Below are 23,908 nucleotides of genomic sequence, written 5' to 3' on the forward strand. Positions count from 1 at the left end.
TAGTATGTAGGATAGTTATCAAGGTTTATTCTGAGTACCTAGTGTGGTTTATTAGTATATAGGATAGTTATGAAGGTTTATTCTGTGTACCTAGTTTGGTTTATTAGTATATAGGATAGTTATGAAGGTTTACTCTGAGTACCTAGTGTGGTTTATTCGTATGAAGGTTTATTCTGAGTACCAAGTGTGGATTATTAGTATATAGGATAGTTAGGTAGGTTTATTGTTTGTAGGATAGTTAATGAAGGTTTATTGTGTAGTTTACTGGCATATAGGATAGATAGGAAGGTTTAGTGCATGGTTTACTAGTATATAGGATAGTTAATGAAGGTTTAGTGTGTGGTTTACTAGTATATACAGGGTGTCCCAATAAACATGGGAATTCAGTGACGAATTTAATATCGTCTTTTTAAATAATTCTTTGATTTAGTATATTGATACCTACTGAGAAAGCTGTAATCTGTAAGAGTTTCGTCTGCTATGTTCACATTTTGTTTGTTTATGTTTTGACTGCAAACGGTTGTACTTATTAAAACAAGAAAATTACAGTATACAAACAGAGTAAACTTGTCCTTGTCTTCACTGTTCATCTTGCAGAGACATTATAGACACATCTTTAAAGTCTTTTACCCTTTTCATAAAATACACTTTAGCAGACATAAAAATATTATGGCTTTTAAAATTAGGTATTACAATGCTAATTCATAACAAAGACGATATCGAATTCGTCACTGAATTCCCGTGTTTTTTTGGGACACCCTATAGGATAGTTAGGAAGGTTTAGTGTATGGTTTACTAGTATATAGTATAGTTAATGAAGGTTTAGTGTATGGTTTACTAGTATATAGGATAGTTAGGAAGGTTTATTGTATGGTTTACTAGTATATAGGATAGTTAGGAAGGTTTAGTGTATAGTTTACCAGTATATATGATAGTTAATGACGGTTTAGTGTATGGTTTACTAGTGTGTATAGGATAGTTAATGAAGGTTATAGTTTTTTCCCTTTCTAATTGGAAAATTAGTAAGGTATGCAGTTTAATTACCTGTTACATTGGATACATATGGAAGGTTTAAATTTAGGAAAGTATACAGAATAATTTCACCTGATGCATTGGATAGGTTAGGAAGGTTTCTAATGATCTTCCCTTGCAAGCAGGTTTCTTCTCCAATCTCTGGAGCAAGGTTCCAAACCTAAATTAGTTTTTTTCATCTTTGCCAGTACCAGAGCCTGAAATTTAAAGAGTATCGTTGAACCGAGTTTCCTTTTTGTGGTGTCAACATTTGTGTAGATTTTTATTTAAGAGATGAAAAACAAAACAGAGAATATGAAAAAAACTAAATAAAAAATATTTCATAACAAAAATATTGATATCCACAAAACTGACTTCCCCCTTTGTGAAACCCAGGTTCCATTACTGGTTTTCATAACGATAATCTGATTCTGTTTTAAGTTTTTAACTCAGACCGAGCAAATTGTATTAGCAGTAAACATGCAGACTATGCTCGCGGGATTATCGTGGTATGTGTAGAAAAATGGACTTTTAAACCTATCCCGATTGAATTTTTTCCCTTACAGTTGAGATGGAGAGTGTGATACTTGTTCATTGTTCTTAGTCCAACTTTTCAAGGCCTTTTCATTAAAAAACAAATTAGACCCCTAATTTTAATGGTTGAGGTAGTAGGAAGAGTTTAACAATGTGTAAAAAGTACTTTGAGAAAATGAAAGGGGGTATAGGATTATGGCGAAAATAATCCATACAAATTCAGAAAGCTGCAATATACAACTCAGATCGTAAAAAAAATTATTTATTTTCAAACAAATCATTCAGATATTACAACCTATAGTCATCGATTATTTTTCGACGCATTCATATATAGCTAATATTTCATAATATTTTTTATTTGTTTTGTATACAATGCATTTAAAACGCCGAAATAGTTGGCCGCCAGGTGTCTCTGCTCTCGGTGCTTTGCAAATGATTATACGTGGCAGAGACACGTAGCGGAAAAAACGTCGTTTTAAGTATACTGTATATAAAACAAAAAACAAATTTAATGAAATATTAACTATATACGAATACGTATACGAGTCCTATATTGAAACTTTCTGAATATGTATGTACACTACGTTCTTCAGTAAAGTCGTTCTTAGCAACTTTCTCATTATAGAGCAACAGATAGAATTAGTAGCGATCAAAAGCGCTTATTTTTTGCCACAAGCCCATACCCCTTTCATTTTTCGCCCACACTCCATTTAAAGTGATTAAAGGAACGAAGACCTGCCAATAACTTTCTTATACTTAAAAATTATAGGACAGCAGTCTTAAAAATTATAGGACAGCAGTCTTAAAAATTATAGGACAGCTGTCTTAAAAGCTTCTTTTATTTACCCTTCAACATGAAAGTGCATACTTACTGGCCGCTTTGTTTACATTCCGTCAAAACCTGAAATAATAACATTTTTTTCAAACTATGCAAAACAATTGAGAATATAGGAATATAATCTTTACAGCAATGTTTTCCGAGACTATATGAACCTAATTCAACAATGTAATTACATTTTGATTTAACCCCCTCTTTCCCCCGTTCAAGAATTGTCTATATAAATGTTGGTGAAATTTAATTTTAAGCTATCAATGTTAAATATAAAATTTGTTCGGATTTTAAATTTTGAATTGGCAGATTTTCAGAGCACTGGAAAACAGTTCTACGAATCCAGAAAGATTGGAACAATTTGAAATTTGGATTTGAATTTGAATTTCAATTTGAATGCTATATTTTTAGTAATTCACTCTTTTATGCTTTTCGTTATAGAGAGCAAATGGTATAACGAGAGCATAGAGAGTATATACCTGGAGACTATAGTGGAGGTTTCTCACATACTCCTGGTATATAGAGAGCATAGGGAGTATATACCTGGAGACTATAGTGGTGGTTTCTCATATACTTCTGGTATACAGAGAGCATAGTGAGTATATATATATATATACTTGGAGACTATAGTGGTGGTCTCTCATATACTCCTGGTATATAGTGAGCATAGTGAGTATATATATATATATATATATATATACTTGGAGACTATAGTGGTGGTTTCTCATATACTCCTGGTATATAGAGAGCATAGGGAGTATATATATATACCTGGAGACTATAGTGGTGGTTTCTCACATACTCCTGGTATATAGAGAGCATAGGGAGTATATACCTGGAGACTATAGTGGTGGTTTCTCACATACTCCTGGTATATAGAGAGCATAGGGAGTAACATATCAAACAGATCGCCTAATAATAAATAAACAAATTTTATAATAATAATAAAGAAGTTTTTTTTTTGATTATTTCAACACCAATAACAACAGACTTTTAATAGTTTCTTCTTAAAAAACATGTGTAAAAAAAACAAAGAATTTACCCATAGATGTTTATTTACAATTTCATTTTTAAGCTTAAGAAATGGAGAAGAGAAAGCTGATTTTTTATTTAACTGATAAATTACCTGTATCCTTCAAAATCTGTTAATATTCTTCACACAACAATTTTACAAATAGAGATTGAAAAAAAAACTTTTTAAATGTTTATGTTATGTTTACAATAGTTAGATGCAAATTTGAGACATTTCTAATATTCTAAACTGCATCAAAGGCTGCAAAAAGTGTAGCTAACTTGAAAAGCAAAACTAAGTAGATTTTTTAAAAAATCTAGAATAAAATGTTCATTTTGTTTTATGAATAAATACGATGGATTAAAAAATATATTTTTGAATCGTATGTTTCACATTTTGTTTCGGAAAAGGTCAAATTTTTGAGTGAACTGTTATTAAAGATTTCTACTAAAACTTGTGCTGTATGCTCAATTCTAATTTAGAGGAACTGCACACGTTGTAATTTTTAAATACAAGTAATCACTTCCTCTCCAATTCACAACGGTATCTTATAAACGTTTATTTGCAGGGTGTCATTATAAACGTTTCTCTGCAGTAGGGTTTCCACGAAATGGCTAAATCTTTTGCGCAAAATTTGCGCTATTTTCGCGCAATTTTTTTTTTTTGCGAACTTTTGCGCTATTTTTGCGCATGCAACGCAATGAGTTTTGCGCGATTTTGCGCTATTTTTTTGCGCAATTTGCGCAAAACCGGAAATATTTTTTTGCGAAAGTTGCGCATAAAACGAAATTTTAGTTTTGCGCAATTTTTTTTTCGCAATTTGCGCAAAACCGCAAGTTTTACGCAAAATGTAACTTTTTAGGCACATTGTCAAAAATTGATATTCTAAGCTTAGAATTAAACAACTGAAGATTTATTCCATACATAAAAAAATATTAACATACGAGTATGATAACGATTATACTACACTCAATTGGTTGCTTCCAGTAACAAAAAGTTTAAATTAAGGGACCAAAATTAATAAAATAGAAATTAGAGAGTGTGAAACTTGGCAATATTTTAANACCTTGAAAATACAGGTTAAGATATCGTCAGTTTTCAACCTTGAAAATACAGGTTAAGATATCGTCAGTTTTCAACCTTGAAAATACAGGTTAAGATATCGTCAGTTTTCAACCTTGAAAATACAGGTTAAGATATCGTCAGTTTTCAACCTTGAAAATACAGGTTAAGATATCGTCAGTTTTCCACCTTGAAAATACAGGTTAAGATATCGTCAGTTTTCCACCTTGAAAATACAGGTTAAGATATCGTCAGGTTTCAACCTGGAAAAGCAGCAAAAATCCACAGTTTACATTCATAGTTAATCTACAGTTAAAAGTAATTAATTTTCACATCGAAAAAAAAACACCAATCGGACAATTTTGTAAAGGGTACCGTTGTGAATCAGACATGCCACTTTATCAATGAAAAGTCAGTTGAAAGTACGTGTACAGTTCCTTTAAGTTATGAGTTCATGCATGTCTGAACTATGTTGAATACAATGTCCAAGGGGTACAATGAATACATCTGACTAAATGTATTTGTGCGAAGTATACAATGCCAGAATGATGAAAAAATATCCTTGAGAAAAAAAGAACACTCCTTACCTCATTGTGCTATAGAAAATTATAAAAATGGGGGGAAAAGGGTGCATGCGTGTTTTAAAAATCTATATTAAAAATAATTTCTACAGTTCGTATATACAGGCCACTTTCTAAGCTTTTCAAAATACTTTGCAGAAACCCTGGGTTTTTATATCAAGGAATGAGGAGTAAGGTGTCTATTCCTAACCGCCCCCCCCAAATTTTTTTTTTAACAATTCTCATAAGACAGAAAAATGTGTTCAATTTCCTTCTGACATTGCATATAGAGTAGAGGTATATGTATATACGTGGTATCTACGGTGTTTTATGTTTTTGTTTCTAAAATTCAAAATAATGTAGAAAGTTAAGATTAATATATTGTGTAGATTAAATACTGTTTTTAATGCAGGCAAAGCAGCCATTTAATAGGATTCCTTGTACTGTTAATAGATGTGCATTTTTCAGAAATAAATAATTTGTAGATACTTTTTAATATTCTCAAATAAGAATATTATGATCTAGATTTTTAATAATGGTTAAAATCTTTGACAAATCCTACCAAGGATTTAATGCAAGGAAAGTTATTTAAGAGGTGTACGCATCTTTTGTACTGCAGTGTACTGTCTCATGGGCGGTAATGTAAACACAAGACGGATGTCGAAGCCTGACATGGGATCCATCTTTCACATAAAAAATCAAAGAAATATTCTGGTCATAGGAAACTATTATGTGAATTATCAAAATTATCAAAATTCAATGCTTTTAACCTCCTCGGATACTAAACGAACACTGATGCATCTATTCTTGTTTACAAATTCCGCCCAGAGAGAACTGGCTTCAATATGTACGCAGAGTATACGCAACTGCAATTAATTTTCCTTGCATTACATTCTTGCTTAGTACCACAAAATAATTGTACGAGCTAGCTGAAATGACAAAAAAAGAGGTCAGAAATTTTGTCTTGCAATTGACCAAGAAGAAGAAATAAAAATTATTTTCCCGAATTACGTTTTCTAGTGGATTTAGAATTTAAGCTTTGCAGATTAGTACTTATAAAAACACAAGTTTAAACCTCTTTTAGCTCAAATTTAAAAAAAAAATTTAACTTGATTTTTTGTCGCTAATTGATATGCTACAAATTCAAAGATGATAATTTTATATGTTGCTCATTATCTTCTATTTAAAGGGACTGTAAGCGTAATTTTAAGTGATCCTCCATGCAAAGATGGCTATGCCCGAATTTCAATGATACCCTTACAATTAAATAGAATAGCTTACAAGCTTTATCCGATCAAGTTTCAATTAGATATCAATGTTTTTGTTTCTTTAAAAGTGTCTATTTTCATTTGCGGTTTCTCTGCGAAATTGACTTGCGCATTTCTTGTTCATAAGAATTAATGGAGAAACTAACAGAAATAAACACTGTTCGAGTAATAAAAACGACGGTATCTTCCAAATTTTTAATCAGATTAAAGTTTCAAGGGTACCATTGCAAATCGGGCATTGCCATCTGTACACAGAGGGCCACTTGAAATTACGCTTACAGTCCCTTTAAAGGTAAAGTTACTGTTTTGAGAATCCAATTTTACCATATTGCACATCTACTAACAGTAATTGTGTATGAAACTAACTAGATAGAGCTGGGCTTTGAGCTCATTAATATTTTTTTATAGGTTAAAAAAAAATTAGTAAGCCTTCATTTTTCAAACAAAAAGTAGTCAAATATGTTTGTTGTTCAAAATGTTGAAAATATTTCAGTTTTGTTTATATTTATTTGTATTTATATCCTGATACCTAAATACTTGGATACTCAAATGCCAGTTAAATAAGATATTTTGATATTTGGATACCTGGATACCCGGATTCCTGGATACCTGGATACCTGGATACCTGGATACCTGTATACCTGGATACCTAGATACCTGGATACCTGGATACCTGGATACCTGGATACCTGGATACCTGGATACCTGGATACCCAGATACCTGGATACCTGGATACCTGTATACCTGACCCAGATACCTGGATACCTGGATACCTGGATACCCAGATACCTGGATACCTGGATACCTGTATACCTGGATACCTGGATACCTGGATACCTGGATACCCAGATACCTGGATACCCAGATACCTGGATACCTGGATACCTGTATGCTGGATACCTGAATACCTGGATACCTGGATACCTGGATACCTGGATACCTGGATACCTAGATACCTGGATACTTGGATACCTGGATACCTGGATACCTGGATACCTGGATACCTGGATACCTGGACACATGGATACCTGGATACCAGGATACCTGGATACCTGGATACCAGGATACCTGTATACCTGTATATCTGTATAACTGGATACCTGGATACCTGGATACCTGGATACCAGGATACCAGGATACCTTGATACCTGGATACCAGGATAACTGGATACCTAGACACCTGGATACATGGATACCTAGATACCGGGATACCAGGATACCGGGATACCAGGATACCTGGATACCGGGATACCGGGATACCGGGATACCTGGATACCTGGATACCAGGATACCTGTATAGTGTATACCTGGATACCTGGATACATGGATACCGGGATACCAGGATACCTGGACAACTGGATACCTGGAAACCTGGATACCTGGATACCTGGATGCCTGGATACCTGGATTCTTGGATACTTGAATACCTGGATACGAGGATAACTAGCTAAATATATTGATGCCTGGATACTTTAAGATACCTGAATACCTGGATACTAGAAAACTAGGATAACTAGATACAGCTGGATACTAAATATTTTAATGTTTCCAAAACTGTTTCAGATTGATATTAAATGTAGAAATGAGAAGCCCAGCCCTAGAAGTGAATGTTAGTAAACCAAGCGAGTGAGTGAGAGAGTATATGAAGGACAAAATACAGGACGGACTAGAGCACCTTTGTTTAACCTTCCTTCCTCGAGCAGCTATAACCAACACCTTGGTTACCCCTCCCCCCCCCCTTCACTTCATTAACTATTCTATTTACGCTTTTTAAATCACTGCTAATAAGAAAAACCTGTCTAAAATTTGACAATGAAACATTTTGCGTCTTTTTGGGCTAAACAAAATTTAAAAGAAGGTAGTCAAACAATTAGTTTTTTTTTTCATCTTCTAGCGCATGAAACTAAAACTTAAGAAGACTCTAAGAAGACTCAAATAATGAGAAAGCCCCCCCCCCCTTTAAAAAGTATGAAGGTATTGGTAAAGCTGCTGTTTGTCGAGTTGTCCCGGGGTATCCATATAGTCCCATAGTCCCTTGAGTACTGCATCCTGGGTTATACTTAGAAAGTGGAATAGAAGCGCACCTAGGGACGTACCCAGAACCAAGGTCGGCCATGAATCCATCCTGGCGGTCAACCCCTTCAGGAAGATCTGGTGCAGGAACAGCACAGTCTCGGAGTTCAAGAATATAGAGTTGATGTCCTCGTGCGAGCAGGGAGGACTTTTCGAGCTAGCCGCCATCTTGAAATATAATAATGTTTTGCTAGCCGCCATCTTGAAATATAATAATGTTTTTAGTTACATATTTGTATCTACAGTTAAACCCTAAATAAGCCATACATAAAAGAATTCATCAAATGTCGTATTCTTCACTTTCTGATAATGGAATGTTGTAGATATTTAGTTTTTTTAATTAAATGATTATATGAAGCTCTTTAAAACTGTTCCCGCATATTCATTGTTTTTATTTTTTTTCGCAAATACTGAAAAGCCTATTGAAAAATTGTCAAGACGACATTTGATAAATTCTTAACTGTAGTAAAATCAAAGCTTACAATCTTAGACATTTTACAATAGAACTTTAAATGCCAAAATTATTGGATATTATCTTGAGGCATTGCAGATGATATCTTCAATTGATATAACAATTTGTCTTAAAGCGCAAAAAAAACTATATTTTCAGATATGCTATTTCGCAATCTATTCTTTATATATAATATATATAAATTCTCCAAATAATTAGAAAATTCCTTAGGAGGGAGGGAGGGAGGGGGGAAGCAATTATGTAGATATTTAGAATTCTGTAAAGTTAAAATAAATTTAATGTTAAACACTATAAACAGAATATGAATTTGTATTTAACATTTTACAGAACTATTTAATGATTCACACTCTAGTTGTTAAATATAAATATTAAAATTGTGCAAAATTCTCCCGGTTTACTGTTAATAAAATGTAAAATAACAGCTCTTTATATCTCAAATATAAATATATTTATGATTAAGTTACATGATAGAAATATCGAAAATCTATTTTTGAAAATTAAACGTTAAAAGAGAAAACATCACGAAAAAAAGAAAAATGTTGTTGGAAGCATGAAAAGTCTTATTCAACTTAAAAAATGTTACAGACAGGCTAAAAAATTGTAAATGTATATGAGGAAAAGAACAATAAGTTTTAATTATTATGAATGCTTTAATGACAAATAACTTATTAGCTTCGGATAGAATAGAAGCAACCGTATTTTGGTCAGCATTGCTCATTACTCATTATGGCGTGGAACTTTGGAAAATTTTGAAAATATAAAATCAACTTGGGGGTGGGGTTCGAACCCCCCCCTCCCCCGTTATGTTCAGGTGAAATATAGAGGCTAATGGAGAAAATCAACTAAGTTTTTCTCAGACAGATTTAAAATTTCATTCTAAAAATCACAGTAACGATAACAAAGAAACAGAGTTTTTGCCACAAACTCAAATTTTCTAATCCTTATATCTTTGAAACATGATGGTGTAAACCTAATATTCCAAACTTAAATTATTTGGTCTGACAGAATTCATGGTTTGAAATATCGAAGGTCTACGACATTGGGTTGCAAAGATATATGGATTAAAAAGATAAGGGGGTTTGAAAATCAAAGTTTGTGGCAAAAACTCAGTTCCATTCCGCCTTCTCCCCCTACATAATACCTGCAATTGCACCTCTACTGAATAATGTTAATTTCTAACAATAAATAAGACTTTTAGTAGCAAAATTAATTAGAATTTCTGATGATGTACTTTATTAATAGAAATTTTTTAAAGAATATATTTCTGTAGAGTTTTAAAATAAACTCTACTCGCTCTAATCTTAACAAAAGGAATAAGCTCTTTTTTTGCGGAATTGCTGACGCTTAGTGACCTCCTAACTTCTCTAGTTTTTTAATCACACATCCGCGATGGACAAATCGAATTTTTCTGTTTGTCTAGAATTTCCAAAATCGTATTTTTTTCTTATTAATTATTTTTTTATGCAATGAATTGTTTTTAAACACCTTCTAAGTTTCTAACCAAAATGAAATTAACTTTGGTTTTGGCAGTAAATTTTACTCGACCAAAAAGAGATTTAAACGGAAATATGCCGAGACCGGACTGACTATGAAGAGTCACCAGGCATTGACCCTTGTTTTTACTTTCCAGTCTTTTTTTGCGGCGCTTTTGCGAAATTGTAACTTTGTTTGTGCAACTGCCCTGTATGGTGTTTTTATTTTTGGTACTTCAGTGGACCAAAAAAAAATCCGCGATCCTTTTTTTCTCTCAAAATCAAAAGTTCAGAAAAACAAAGATGAGTAAATAAAATAAATTCGCAATTTTCTGTTCTGGTATAATTTTTACGGACAAATTTTTTTTCAATGATTCTTTAGGTTTCAAATGAACAACGTATATTTAATACTTTAGGAAGAGAGGAACTAGAGAATTTAAATAGCTTTTCCTTAAAAATTAGACCAGAACTAAAAATTGCAAATTTTCTTATTGCAATTTTGCTAAATTTCTGTGATTCTTTGATTCAATCTTTAAAAATTTTAAGATTTGGATAAACATAATTTATAAACACATTTTTGCTTTTCTGAACTTTTGAATTTTAGAGAAAAAAAGGTTTGCGGATTTTCTTTTGGGCCATTGGAGTACCAAAAAATACAAATTTTCAAAGAATATTGAAAAAAACACCATACAGGAGAGTTGCACAAAAAAACGTACAAATCACACTTTTTTTGACCCACCCTGTATATAACGCAGTTAAGCAATCACAATATAGGTGTAGGAGTTATATATATCTACGTACATTGGATGAGTTAATTTCAAGACATGATTTACATATTTACTACTGGGAACATTTATAGGTATGGACAATATAAAACGTTATTTGCAATGGGCCTCTATATTTGCTACATGCAAAGAGAAAATGTTCACAATTTTAATGGTCACGAGAAGCGCCCTGAAAACTAGTGATTTATAACGATATAAAACACACTAAAGAGTTTGTTATTGTCGTCTTCTTATTTCACAATTTTATGGGCCTTACTGTACACATCTATAAACGGTGTGTCAGAAAAATAGTATCAGAGTGTTTGTAGACGAGTGAGCAGAGTGTAAACAGCCATGTAAAATTGCGTCTACTATCATTATTTTGTAAAAAAATTAAGTTAAAAAATAAATGAAAAAAGATATTACCTTAAATGGTCTCAGAAAACAGGAAATAAGAATTTCCAACTGTTCAACATATTCCTCTTCTGCCTCAACCATTCGAAACACAAGACTAAATATTAATATTCGGAACACAAGACTAAATATTAATATTCGGAACACAAGACTAAATATTAATATTCGGAATACAAGACTAAATATAAATATTCGGAATACTAGACTTATATTGATATTCGGAACACAAGACTAAATATTAATATTCGGAACACAAGACTAAATATAAATATTCGGAATACTAGACTTATATTGATATTCGGAACACAAGACTAAACATTATTCGGAACCCAAGACTAAATAATAATATTCGGAACACAAGACTAAATTTTAATATTCGGAACACTATTTTTTTAAAGTCTATGCGTATTTTCTAAAGGAAATAAAACTCGATAGTGTTGAAAACCTTTGATATTTCACGCATAGATTATTTAATCTAACAGAATTTGTAGTTTGAAATATTTAAGGTCTACTACATTAGATTGCAAAGATATAGGGACCAGAAAATCAGAGTTTGTGGCAAAAACTCATGTGTTTTTATAACTTCAAATTAAAAGCAATCTATAATGCAATGAAAATTATTCATTAACTACAGAAACAGGCCCTCTTGAATGTGTTGTCAGCCCACTGTAGCCCTCACGTAAAACTAACTATAATATTAAAATGTATCCTGGCTGTATTGGAATATTTATACATATTTCTCATTAAAAAACTGTCAAATATGGCGTAAAAGACGTTTCACACAAATCTGCCCCTTTAGTAAAAGAAATTATAACCTATATGAAACATAAAGTTTGACCGCGTCAACCTTTTTGCACCAGCTAGTCCTGTCCATAGAGCTAGGTACAGTAAAAACTGGGACCGGAAAAGTTGACCCGGCTCGGAAATTCAAATGTACTACGGCTGCCCGTGCTTTATTCTTAAACGTTTGAAATACATAACCGGACCAGAAGTATAAAATACAAAATACAAAAATCTACATTCAATGGGTGAAAATGGGTTTAGAGAAATAAGATATAACCTAAAGAATAAAAACTGCTAAATTAAAAAAAATAATAATTTCTACCATGGTGTTTGTATCGGTGTATGGTATTAAATAACCAAACTCTAAATTGATTTAGAAAATTAAAAACTTTCATCTGAAGTGGAAAGATCCAATAAATATGATGACGATTGGGTTAGGGATTATCAACCTGGGAGGCTGGGAGGGGGGAAGGGATCATTCATTCGTAGAATATTTGATTTTGTCCTTTAAAATATATTTAATTAACTGAGGGGAATATTTTCAAATTAAGAGATTAATCGGTTCAATTATCTTTTTATTTTAATTTTTTTTAGAACCTTAAATGTGGGAAGTGATTATAATTCAGTGTTTAAATAAAAATTATAAATAAACTGTATATACACACATATAAATATATATATATATATATATAAATATATTCTGGAAAAAACTATAGAAGAACTATATCGGAACCTATGTTTAATATTAAATATATATTAGTAGATATAAAACATGACCCAAGGGAGTAATTCGAATAACAAGATTAGATAAATGAAAAAAGGGGCAAACGAAGATAAGTTTATAAAAAAAATAAAATAAAATAAATAGTACACTTGGTTAGGTCCTAATAAAAACAAACTGGGCCTTGCGATCACAATATATATTTTTTTTTAATAGCTTTTAAAATCAAAGCGCGTTTGAATTCAAATATGATATAAATAGCATAACTATTTTTATCAGGCTAAAGGTTTTGATGGGGTCACAAAGAACACTTTCATTATGAAAGTTTTGAATCTTTTATATCAATCAGTTTGATCGTAGAGGAAAACGTGTGTTCATTGAAAATATTGATATTTTTTAAGAACTGATTAAAATACATCATTCTACGATGAATTGAGGAACATTATAAACTTTTATAAACTTACCAATTCCGTTTCCGCATACTTTCGGCGTGGGGTGATTTAATATATTCATCTACAATCTGCTTCCATCTTCTCCTAAACATTTATAGCATTAAAGGGACTGTACAATCTGCTTCCATCTTCTCTTAAACATTTATAGCATTAAAGGAACTGTACAATCTGCTTCCATCTTCTCCTAAACATTTACAGCATTAAAGGGACTGTACAATCTGCTTCCATCTTCTCTTAAACATTTATAGCATTAAAGGAACTGTACAATCTGCTTCCATCTTCTCCTAAACATTTACAGCATTAAAGGGACTGTACAATCTGCTTCCATCTTCTCCTAAACATTTACAGCATTAAAGGGACTGTACAATCTGCTTCCATCTTCTCCTGAACATTTATAGCATTAAAGGGACTGTACAATCTGCTTCCATCTTCTCCTATACATTTATAGCATGAAAGGGACTGTACAATCTGCTTTCATCTTCTCCTAAACATATACAGCATTAAAGGGACTGTACAATCTGTTTCCATCTTCTCCTGAACATTTCCAACATTAAAGGGACTGTACAGTGTACAATCTGCTTCCATCTTCTTCTAAACATTTTCAGCATTAAAGGGACTGTACAATATGCTTCCATCTTCTCCTGAACATTTATAGCATTAAATGTCATCTAAAAGAATACTGTTGTGAATCTGACATGCCACACTAAAGATGTTGGCTGTCCACAGTTCCTTAAATCTCTTTATTTAACTCCATATATATCTCATGATAAAAACCCGGATTTCTGATGACTCTTTAAACTGTGTTATAGTTCTTCCATGATAACTTCAGGTTTTCTCCTAGCTCGGAGATAAACAAATTAATTATTGATCTTGAGAGGTTGGAACTTTGGAGTATCCCTAATCTGGAACTCTTGATCTTGGCATCCAATTTCGGCACTTTTAAAATTGATCTATCATTTAAAATCATGGAGGTTATCTCCACCACGAGATATCACAGAAAAATTTAATTAATCCATAATTCTGCACAAGATGGAGATTAAAGTCTTGACTTCTAAGCTGAAAACTGTCGAATGGAACATACTTAATCCCAATCGGTAAATGAATCTGGAGATTAATAACAAGAGGAGAACATTCATTATTTAATCTGGAGATTAAAAAAAGAGTGGATCAAGGATAAATCCCGATATCCACCATTTAAAAGTTCCCAGCTCTGAGCAATTAATTTTATTTTTATCTCAGATGCAGCAAAGCACATATTTCAATCACGTTGTGTATTGTATTATAAAATAAAAATCAAAACTATTTCAATTCTTGTTTATGTAAAATAGCTTTAACATTCCTTTTGAGGTTACTTTAAGAGCTTATTCTGGTAAATTATGAAGATAAATATTATGTAATATTTCTTTAAGCCAACCCCGGAAGAAACTTTGAACCTTCTTGATCTTCGCTATATCCGGATCCTCTCCTGATTCCTCCGGATCCGTCTCGCTTCCGGATCTGAAACAAAACAATGATTATCTGCATCAAACTCGGAAACCAGGAAATACGAATAAATGGAAAGGAAATGGCACTGGTCTGGCATGAGAAAGCCAGTCGCACTGCTTTGCAGACAAGTTCGCTATTGCACACGCACACTCTTTTGGTACAGACACACAACATGACTACAGTCAAGGAAATTGCAGAACAATGGCGTCAATTACAATTAAACTTGAATAACGAGTAAATTATTGTAATCTTTAATAAAAATATATTCTTTGCATGAAAATTTGGCTTTTAGTGTTGACTTAAATATTTGAACAACATATTACATGTATATTAAACCTATTTTAAGTAAACAATTAACAAAAAACAAATTTACTCTCCTAGACTGTACAAATACCGAGATTCTTATGTACTGTATATACCTCAGACACACCTTTGGTTCTTAATCACGTACACACACTCTTTTAGTACAGACACACATACATGAAATTTCTGCCCCCTGATTAGCAAAAATAAAAAAATAGTAAATGTAAAGAAAAATCTTTGAAAAGGAGCTAATTACTCGCATCTAAAATGAATTGTCATAACCTCATTATCATTTTCAATCTGTTACATAACATGTCAAACGATGATTTTTTAGTTTTATATATGGCATGGTTTCATGTATTTATGTAATTTGAAGAATTCGATTGATTTGCGAAGATATCTGAGTGGAGGGGCAGGGGGAATGACAGGGACACAGGAATAAAGGGAAAGGAAATGGCGCTGGTCCGGCAAGAGAAAGCCAGTCGCACTGCTTTGCAGACCAGTACAGTAAACTGATACACACTCTTCTGGTACAGACACACAACATGACTACAGTCAAGGAAATTGTAGAACAATGTCGTCGATTATAATTAAATTTGAATAACGAGTAGTTTATTGTAAACTTTAATAAAATTATATTCTTTGCATGAAAATTTGGCTTTATAGTGTTGACTTAAATCTGTAAATAATATATTACATGTATATTAAACATATGTTTAAGTAAACAGTTAACAATAAACAAATGTACTCTCCTAGACTGTACAAATCCCGAGATTCTTACGTACTGTATAAACCTACAGTACAAACCTTTGGTACAGTAAACTGACACACACTCTTTTGGTACAGACACACACACATGACGTTTCCGCCCCCTGGGGAATGAACAGTTGGAAATCAACGACAGGGATGTCCGGGGGGTATTTTCAATGAATATGTATACCCCTGAATTATAGTATTATGTACAGCTTCAGGTTGCACAGATATAAACGAGTAATCCGTTCCTTTGATCGTAAATAGAATGGTTTAAAAAGACATCAATCAAAGACGATCTACTCAGATAGATTCTAGTACAATAGAGGGCAACGTAGAATTTTTAAACTCTCAGTACAGCTGTATTCTGACGTCACAAGTGTAGACTTAGTTTTTATGTTCAACACTTTTTTATTTAATTTTGGTAAACACGTCAGCTATTGTGAGAATATTTTGTTTGTCTTGTTAAATCTGACACTTGTGACGTTGTGTATAATTGGTCCATTTCTCTGTTGCCACGTATTGTACTTGATAATCTATGTGAATCTACTAGATCTTAGAGCAAAAAATAGTTTTTTTTAATCTTTATCTTTTTTCTTTTTTATTTCTATCTAATATGTGTGGAAACATGACAAAAGTTTTTCAATAAAGGCACATCAAATCAGAATATTATATTATGACGTCAATTCTGTTGAAAAAGTGGAATAAAAGGATTTAGTAGCATGTATCCATTATGGTAAGAGAAAGTATAAAAACATAATATTTCATAATCAAACCCTGACAAAAATATCATTTGTGCGTACTAAGTTATAAATGAGGTCATTGTGAAGAAATTAATTAAGTCTTTGACACAAACTCTGGTATTCTAATTCCTATATTATACAACTCAAACTCTGATATCTGTTAGATCTAATAATAAGTTTGAAATATCAAAGGCCGCAAAGATAAAGGGCTTAAAAAATTCCATTTTCAGCAAATTCTGAGTTGCTTTTTAAAAATATATTTCTTTAAAAAAATATTTCCTTTTAAGTTTTTGATTTAAAAAAATTTGTTTAAAATTTAAAATAAGATTTTAAGAATTGGATTATTTTTCAATACAATGCCAGCTTTTAGAATTAATAAAAATGACAAAATGTTTAAATAAAAATGTTAAAAATTTTCCTGGCTGTCTTTTTACCAAATGAAACCATTTGTATTCTGTCAAATTTTGCATGTTTTCAAAAGACTCTTGAGATCAATAAATATATAGACCAGGAACGCCCAACTCAGATATACGCAGATTTGACGCATCAGATATGGCGGTTCCTGGTCTATATATTTCTTGCTTGAGATGTTCAGAAACTAAGCTTGCGTACATAAATTGGGAAGTTGTACGACTTATCTAGCTGTAAAGGGACTGTCAAAAGAGTGTAAAGGGACTGTAAAGGGACTGTAAAGGGACTGTAAAGGGACTGTAAAGGGACTGTAAAGGGACTGTAAAAAGACTGTAAAGGGACTGTGAAGGGACTGTAAAGGGACTTTAAGGGACTGTAAATGGACTGTAAAGGGACTGTAAGGGACTGTAAAGGACTGCAAAGGGACTGTACAGGGATTGTAAAGGGACTCTAAAGGGACTGTAAAGGGACTGTAAAGGGACTGTAAAGGGACTGTAAAGGGACTGTAAAGGGACTGTAAGGGGACTGTACAGGGACTGTAAAGAGAATGTTGACGTAATTTTAGGTAGAGTTATGCCATAGATCAATTAAATAACAGATAGAACACTAGATGTCGTCCTTTCAAGATTTCAAGGAAACTCGTTTGCAAGAAGCTCAGAGGAGTTTTGCGCAGTCAGCGTAGAACAGGCTCTCTCTGTCTTGTAAACACCCAGTTTTCAGTGAGAAAAAAAAGTATAAAGAAATTGAGTCTTTGCCACAATCTCTGATTTTATACATATTTGCAACCCAAATACGTATACTTCAAACTATGAATTCTGTGAGATCAACTAATATTAGTTAGAAATATCAAAGCTTATACCATCAGGTTACAAAGATTATAGGGACCAGAAAGTTTGAGTTTATGGAAAAACGCTATTCCTTATCGGAGTCCTTGCATTCATGTAGATTTTATATTTTAGTTATAGGCAAACCAAGTTAACAGAACGAAAAGAAAAAAGAAGGAAGGAGAGAAACGATGACAAGAAGAAGAATCAAATCAGAATTTGTCTGTATCTACTGTATCCAATTTATATGATTAAATATTCAAAAATAATAAATTGTTTAAAAACAACAACAAAAAAACATGCAAAGCTAGATAAAAAGGAGAAATGAAAGTAACCGTCCATATTAAAAGGACTGTAACTCAAGTTATGACTTTGAATAGTCCAATGAACATGAGGAAGAATAAGTGTGCAATGTGAACAGACCCATTAACTTAACAAGTGAATTAATGTACTTCAGTATTGCTTTAATGTCGTCTTCTTATTCTAAAGTTTTCTGGTTATCACTGTAGTGTTGATTAAACCCATGATTATAATGTTCAAACTCATGTTGAGGGTAGAATTCCCTGTAATGGTTCATTATTCCCGGGAGATTCAACCACAAACAAAGAAACAAGAAAGAATCACATATAATTCATTCTGTGGTTTATAAAACCCTTTTTTCGTTGAAAGATGTACTTTCAACAAATTTGAGATCATAGAAATCTATTAAAAAGTTTTTTCATGAAATCTATGCCCAAGAAACTCTCTAATAACTAAGGTTAAAAATGTAAAGTAGAATCTTGTGAATGACATCTAATAAGCTTAAATAATCACTTTAATAACAGTTTTTGATTTAGTTCAATTGAATTTCAACATATAGGATTATTTACATAAGATGAGCCTCAGAATTAACCAAGAGGTCAAACCTTTTAACCTTTATTTTGTATTAATTCTTCATGATGCATTAATCTGTATATTCAAAGTTTGGGTGTACCAGTTTTAAATCCTTATTATAGATATCTCTAAGTATTTGACCAATCAGCGCGGCGGCTGCAAAAAGATTCTGTTAATGGCTAATACATAATTAGACATTGGGAAAAGTTCCTTTCAGCCGTTAAACAAATATTCGCTTCAATTTTGTTGTTGCCCTTAAAGAAATCAAGGTTAAGAATTTGAGATTAATATGTTTTTTTTTTCTTTTACCTATAACTATAAAGATGGTGGATTAAAACCCTTTGCTTAAACCTAAGTTTACCTCTTGCTGTGGAGATGGTGGGTTGAGACCCTGTGCTTACACCTATGTTTACCTATTGCTGTGGAGATGGTGGGTTGAGACCCTGTGCTTACACCTATGTGGAGATGGTGGGTTGAGACCCTGTACTTGAACTTGAGTTTACCTATTGCTGTGGAGATGGTGGGTTGAGACCCTTTGCCTGGACTTGAGTTTACCTATTGCTGTGGAGATGGTGGGTTGAGACCCTTTGCCTGGACTTGAGTTTACCTATTGCTGTGGGGATGGTGGGTTGAGACCCTTTGCCTGGACTTAAGTTTACCTATTGCTGTGGAGACGGTGGGTTGAGACCATTTGCTTAAACCTAAGTTTACCTATTGCTGTGGAGATGGTGGGTTGAGACCCTTTGCTTGAACTTGAGTTTACCTATTGCTGTGGAGATGGTGGGTGGATACCCTTTGCTTGAACTTGAGTCTACCTATTGCTGTGGAGATGGTGGGTGGGTACCCTGTGCTTAAACCTAAGTTTACCTATTGCTGTGGAGATGGTGGGTGGGAACCCTTTGCTTAAACCTAAGTTTACCTATTGCTGTGGAGATGGTGGGTTGGGAGGAGTCGCCACTCTTTCTTCAAGGTGAACAACTAAACAAATATTAATTAAATAATATTTAAACGATTTCCGCTCACCCTGCAAATAACCACGAGGATCACGTTTTCACAGCTTTCTGGAATATTGACCGTAGTCCGTACTGTTAAATTCTCTGATAGGATTTATAGTTCAAATATTAAAGTGCTAAGGCCCCTGAGTAGGTAGCTACTGTTGGGTGGATATTATTATATTTATTTTGTATGTTCTCTTTACTATATAATATCCTGATAAACAAGGGCAATATTGAACAAATTAATTACATACTTTCATGAGATTATAACATAGAACAACAACATCAGGCCTGGCCGGATGGGAGGGGGCCGGGGGGGGGCACCATACAATGCAACAAAATCATGGCAATACCCAATGTGCAGTACAATAAAACATCGGCGAGAGGGGAGAGGGGGTGGAGTTGATGCATTGTTTTAAAAGATTATTAAAGTATGATATTTTAGGTGGAAAACTGGTTTAAATTCAAACTTGTAACAATTTTACGCTATAAATCGCCAACTAATTTTTTTTTTGAATATTGGTTTTAACCAAAGAGAATAGAATATATATTAGAGGGGAATTTAGAGAATCTCTCGGTATAAATTTTTTCAGTCCCTTTCAGCCTGAAAGGGAGTTCAAAGTGTACAAATCATGTAAATGTTCACAAATTATATGCAGTAGTGTACATTAATACAGTATGTTCCCTAGACTATCCATTTCAATTTTGAAATTTTTAAAGCTGTTAAATAAACTTTTAGGTCATTTGATTTATAGTTATAACTGAAAATCATCGTTTGTAAAGTGAAAGGCATAGAGTCTATGTGAAATGATCATTGTCCAGTTATGAAGCCAGCCTATTTCATGATTTGGTTTTCTTTTAATATTAATTTTAGATTTTCTATAAAATGATATTCAAGGGCCCAAAAGGTTACATAGCATAAATATGTGAAGCATACCTGCAGTATGGAAACAGCAGAACAAAATGGCCGTTTTACACTTTTTCTAGAAAATTCCCCTCTAATATATATTCTATTCTCTTTGGTTTTAACAACAAAATTTTCAAAATTGTATAAATAATCATAAGATAGCAGCTGCTGGTTTATTTATCCATCTATTTTTCTGAAAATCTCCATTTTTATTGTTCTTGTTTTGTATCATTGACTATATGTTGGCTGATTTTGAAAAAGAAAGAAATTTTTGTTGTTTTTGTGATATCCCTGCAAAGCAAGGTTATCGCCAACTAAATTAATGAACCTACAATGATAAAAATATTATTTGGAGAGGCATGTCTGAGAGAATATCAGTTTAAATCAGTGTTTGAGTAGAATAAATTTAAGGTAATAAAAATATAAAGAACTTTTTTCAATGTTTATATTGAAAAATACCTATATATCTAATTGTAATATCTATATAATAAATCAAGACATTCGTATACATGTATATGTTGCCTATAGCCGGCCAAACGGCTGGAAAGAATGGGCTGAAACTTTTTGTAGACACTCATGGGTGGACAAAATATTTTTTTTTTTTTCAATTTTTTTTCCACGGGCAACGCTGGGCCCTTCATCTAGTAATAAATGATATAATACAAATTGTACCACGTGTTTAGTATTAATAATTAATTATGAATAACTTAAATAATAATTTGTAGAAAAACAAAAATCCCCCTTTTTTTTAAACTGTAGCTGTATACGTTGCTTAGCTGATGGAAAAATCTATCATGAGCTAAATTTTCATTTGAAGCATTTAATGAAAGAAGAAATCTTAACAATTCGAAATATACTTACTCATCAATAGGGCTGGGTAAAGTCCTGTTAACGATACGGAGGTTTTTGCAAATTAACGTCCATTCACGACCAGCAAAAACAATTAATTTTCAAAACGTTAACAAAACGGATTAGCCGTTTTTGAAAAAACATTAACGGTTAAAACGAAAATGAAATGGATTTTTTCCGCTTAAACTCTGCATTAAACTTTTTCAAAAAAATTTTCAATGTGTTTTTAAATGTTTTCTTCAACACCGTTAATGAAATTATATCGTTAACACTCATCTGACTGGTCCTACTATGAGCACTGGTGAGAATGCATACACTCTCATCTGAACGGTCCTACTATGAACACTGGTGAGAATGCATATGCTCTCATCTGACTGGTCCTACTATGAGTACTGGTGAGAATGCATACACTCTCTTCTGAATGGTGCTACTATGAACACTGGTGAGAATGCATATGCTCTCATCTGGCTGGTCCTACTATGAGTACTGGTGAGAATGCATACACTCTCATCTGAATGATCCTACTATGAACACTGGTGAGAATGCATATGCTCTCATCTGACTGGTGCTACTATGAACACTGGTGAGAATGCATACACTCTCATCAGACTGGTCCTACTATGAGTTAATATATTAAAAACTATTTAGCCTCTTATCTTTATATTTTCTTTTTGGTATCGTAAAAAATCATTTGCACAACCCTCAATGTAAGTTCACATATTCGATGATGAATCTAAGTATGGATTTAAATGATAAAGCAAACCTTTTAGGAAATGACAGAAATATCGAATTTCTTTGTTCCTAACTGTCTCCGGACAAATTGATATAAATAAATATTATTTGTAGAGAAGTGTCAAATATATATATATGTTTGTTTGTCCATCTCTCTAAGAATAAAAACATATTGTAGATATATTATGTATTGTATATTATTATGTATTGTGTAGGTTAGGATAAACTAATATATTTACAATCAGAGAAAACAAGGTTTACTTGCTCAGGGTGCCTAATTTATAGCATGCTGATCAAGCAATATATATATATATATATATATATATATATATATGTATATACAGGGGGGGACCAGATTTACTTCACATATACAATATACATACAGATAAACGGTTTCCTAAACGTAAAACTTATTATATCAAGCGACTATTATATAATAATGATATAGTTAGGGACCAGAGTTTAATTCCTGAATACGACTCTATTGTTGAATATTCTGTGACACCCTGTATTCTTCTAAACCTCGGAATAACGTCATTACTACACTTACCAGATATAATCTTACCCCAAGGACATGGAAAATAAATGAAAATGAGGATAGAATTAATTTCACTTGGTTTATAGAACATCAGTTAACTAATAGAGGTGGTAGGATACATACTGCATACATGGTTACTCATGAAGAATGAGACTGTAAAGACGACCCAAAAAAATATGACTACTTTGAACTTGATTTTTGGTATCTGCATAAAAATGAGTTTTAACTTATTTCAATTAAATTTTACAATATTTTTAAATATTTATATGATATCAGATTGAAATATTTTGAAATTTCTATATTTGTTGTTCTTAATTTTTTCTTGATTGTTCATCCTTTAATCATACTTTGGCTAATTTTGAAAATAAAAATAAATGAATTTTTTGGATGTTCTTGTAATTAGCCAATTTACAAGAAAGAACTTGTTCCAAACCCTGAATTCTCGGAACTATATTGAATTCTTGAGGTCACAAGGGGGGTCTAAGATTGAACAAGGTCAATAGCATAAAAATGAGAATTTTGATGGTTTATTAAACTATTAATCACAGAAAAAAAGACAGGTTCGCACTACAGCAGTCTAAGGAACCCTGAGAACCAAGAGAATGGACTAAAAAATCTCCTCTGAAGTAAAATCGTTTCTGAAGACTCAACCTCTGTCGAGTATACTGTACAAAAAAATCATATTGGTGTACATCTACATATATTATTTACTTTTCTTGTGTTTGAGTTTTGGGTGTTTGTTTGTATCCAATTTAAGCATGCAAACAGCTGAACCGATCGAGCCCAAAAAACAAAACTCTAGGGATGGTGTACATGGCTGGTTGCAGTTGAACAATTTTGCCTGAATCTATTATTTTTGAAAATTTACCAGTTTTGAACAGAATCTATATACAGCTTTAGTAAAATTTATTAAAAATCTGTACTCTTATTGTTCTTAGAATTTAACAGAATCTATATACAGCTTTAGTAAAATTTATTAAAAATCTGTACTCTTATTGTTCTTAGAATTTAACAGAATCTATATACAGCTTTATTAAAATTTATTAAAAATCTGTACTCTTATTGTTCTT

The 23,908-nt window shown here is 32.5% G+C and overlaps 1 protein-coding gene across 1 annotated transcript in view; it reads right to left on the bottom strand.

Moving 5' to 3' along the window:
* The window catches only part of LOC111711166 (ras-specific guanine nucleotide-releasing factor 2), a 37,445-nt gene extending 23,937 nt beyond the window's left edge, over positions 1–13,508 (bottom strand). The window contains exons 1-6 of the mRNA XM_023485440.1: positions 13,441–13,508; positions 11,485–11,569; positions 8,374–8,518; positions 3,210–3,286; positions 2,418–2,446; positions 1,105–1,192 (exon numbers count right to left, since the gene is read on the bottom strand). Coding sequence (XP_023341208.1) covers positions 1,105–1,192; positions 2,418–2,446; positions 3,210–3,286; positions 8,374–8,518; positions 11,485–11,569; positions 13,441–13,457 — 441 coding nt within the window. The 5' untranslated portion in view covers positions 13,458–13,508. The remainder of the gene's footprint in view (positions 1–1,104; positions 1,193–2,417; positions 2,447–3,209; positions 3,287–8,373; positions 8,519–11,484; positions 11,570–13,440) is intronic.
* Between the last annotated feature and the right edge of the window lie 10,400 nt (positions 13,509–23,908).

Source organism: Eurytemora carolleeae, unplaced genomic scaffold (assembly GCF_000591075.1).
Source record: "Eurytemora carolleeae unplaced genomic scaffold, Eaff_2.0 scaffold1081, whole genome shotgun sequence".
NCBI lineage: Eukaryota > Metazoa > Arthropoda > Copepoda > Calanoida > Temoridae > Eurytemora > Eurytemora carolleeae.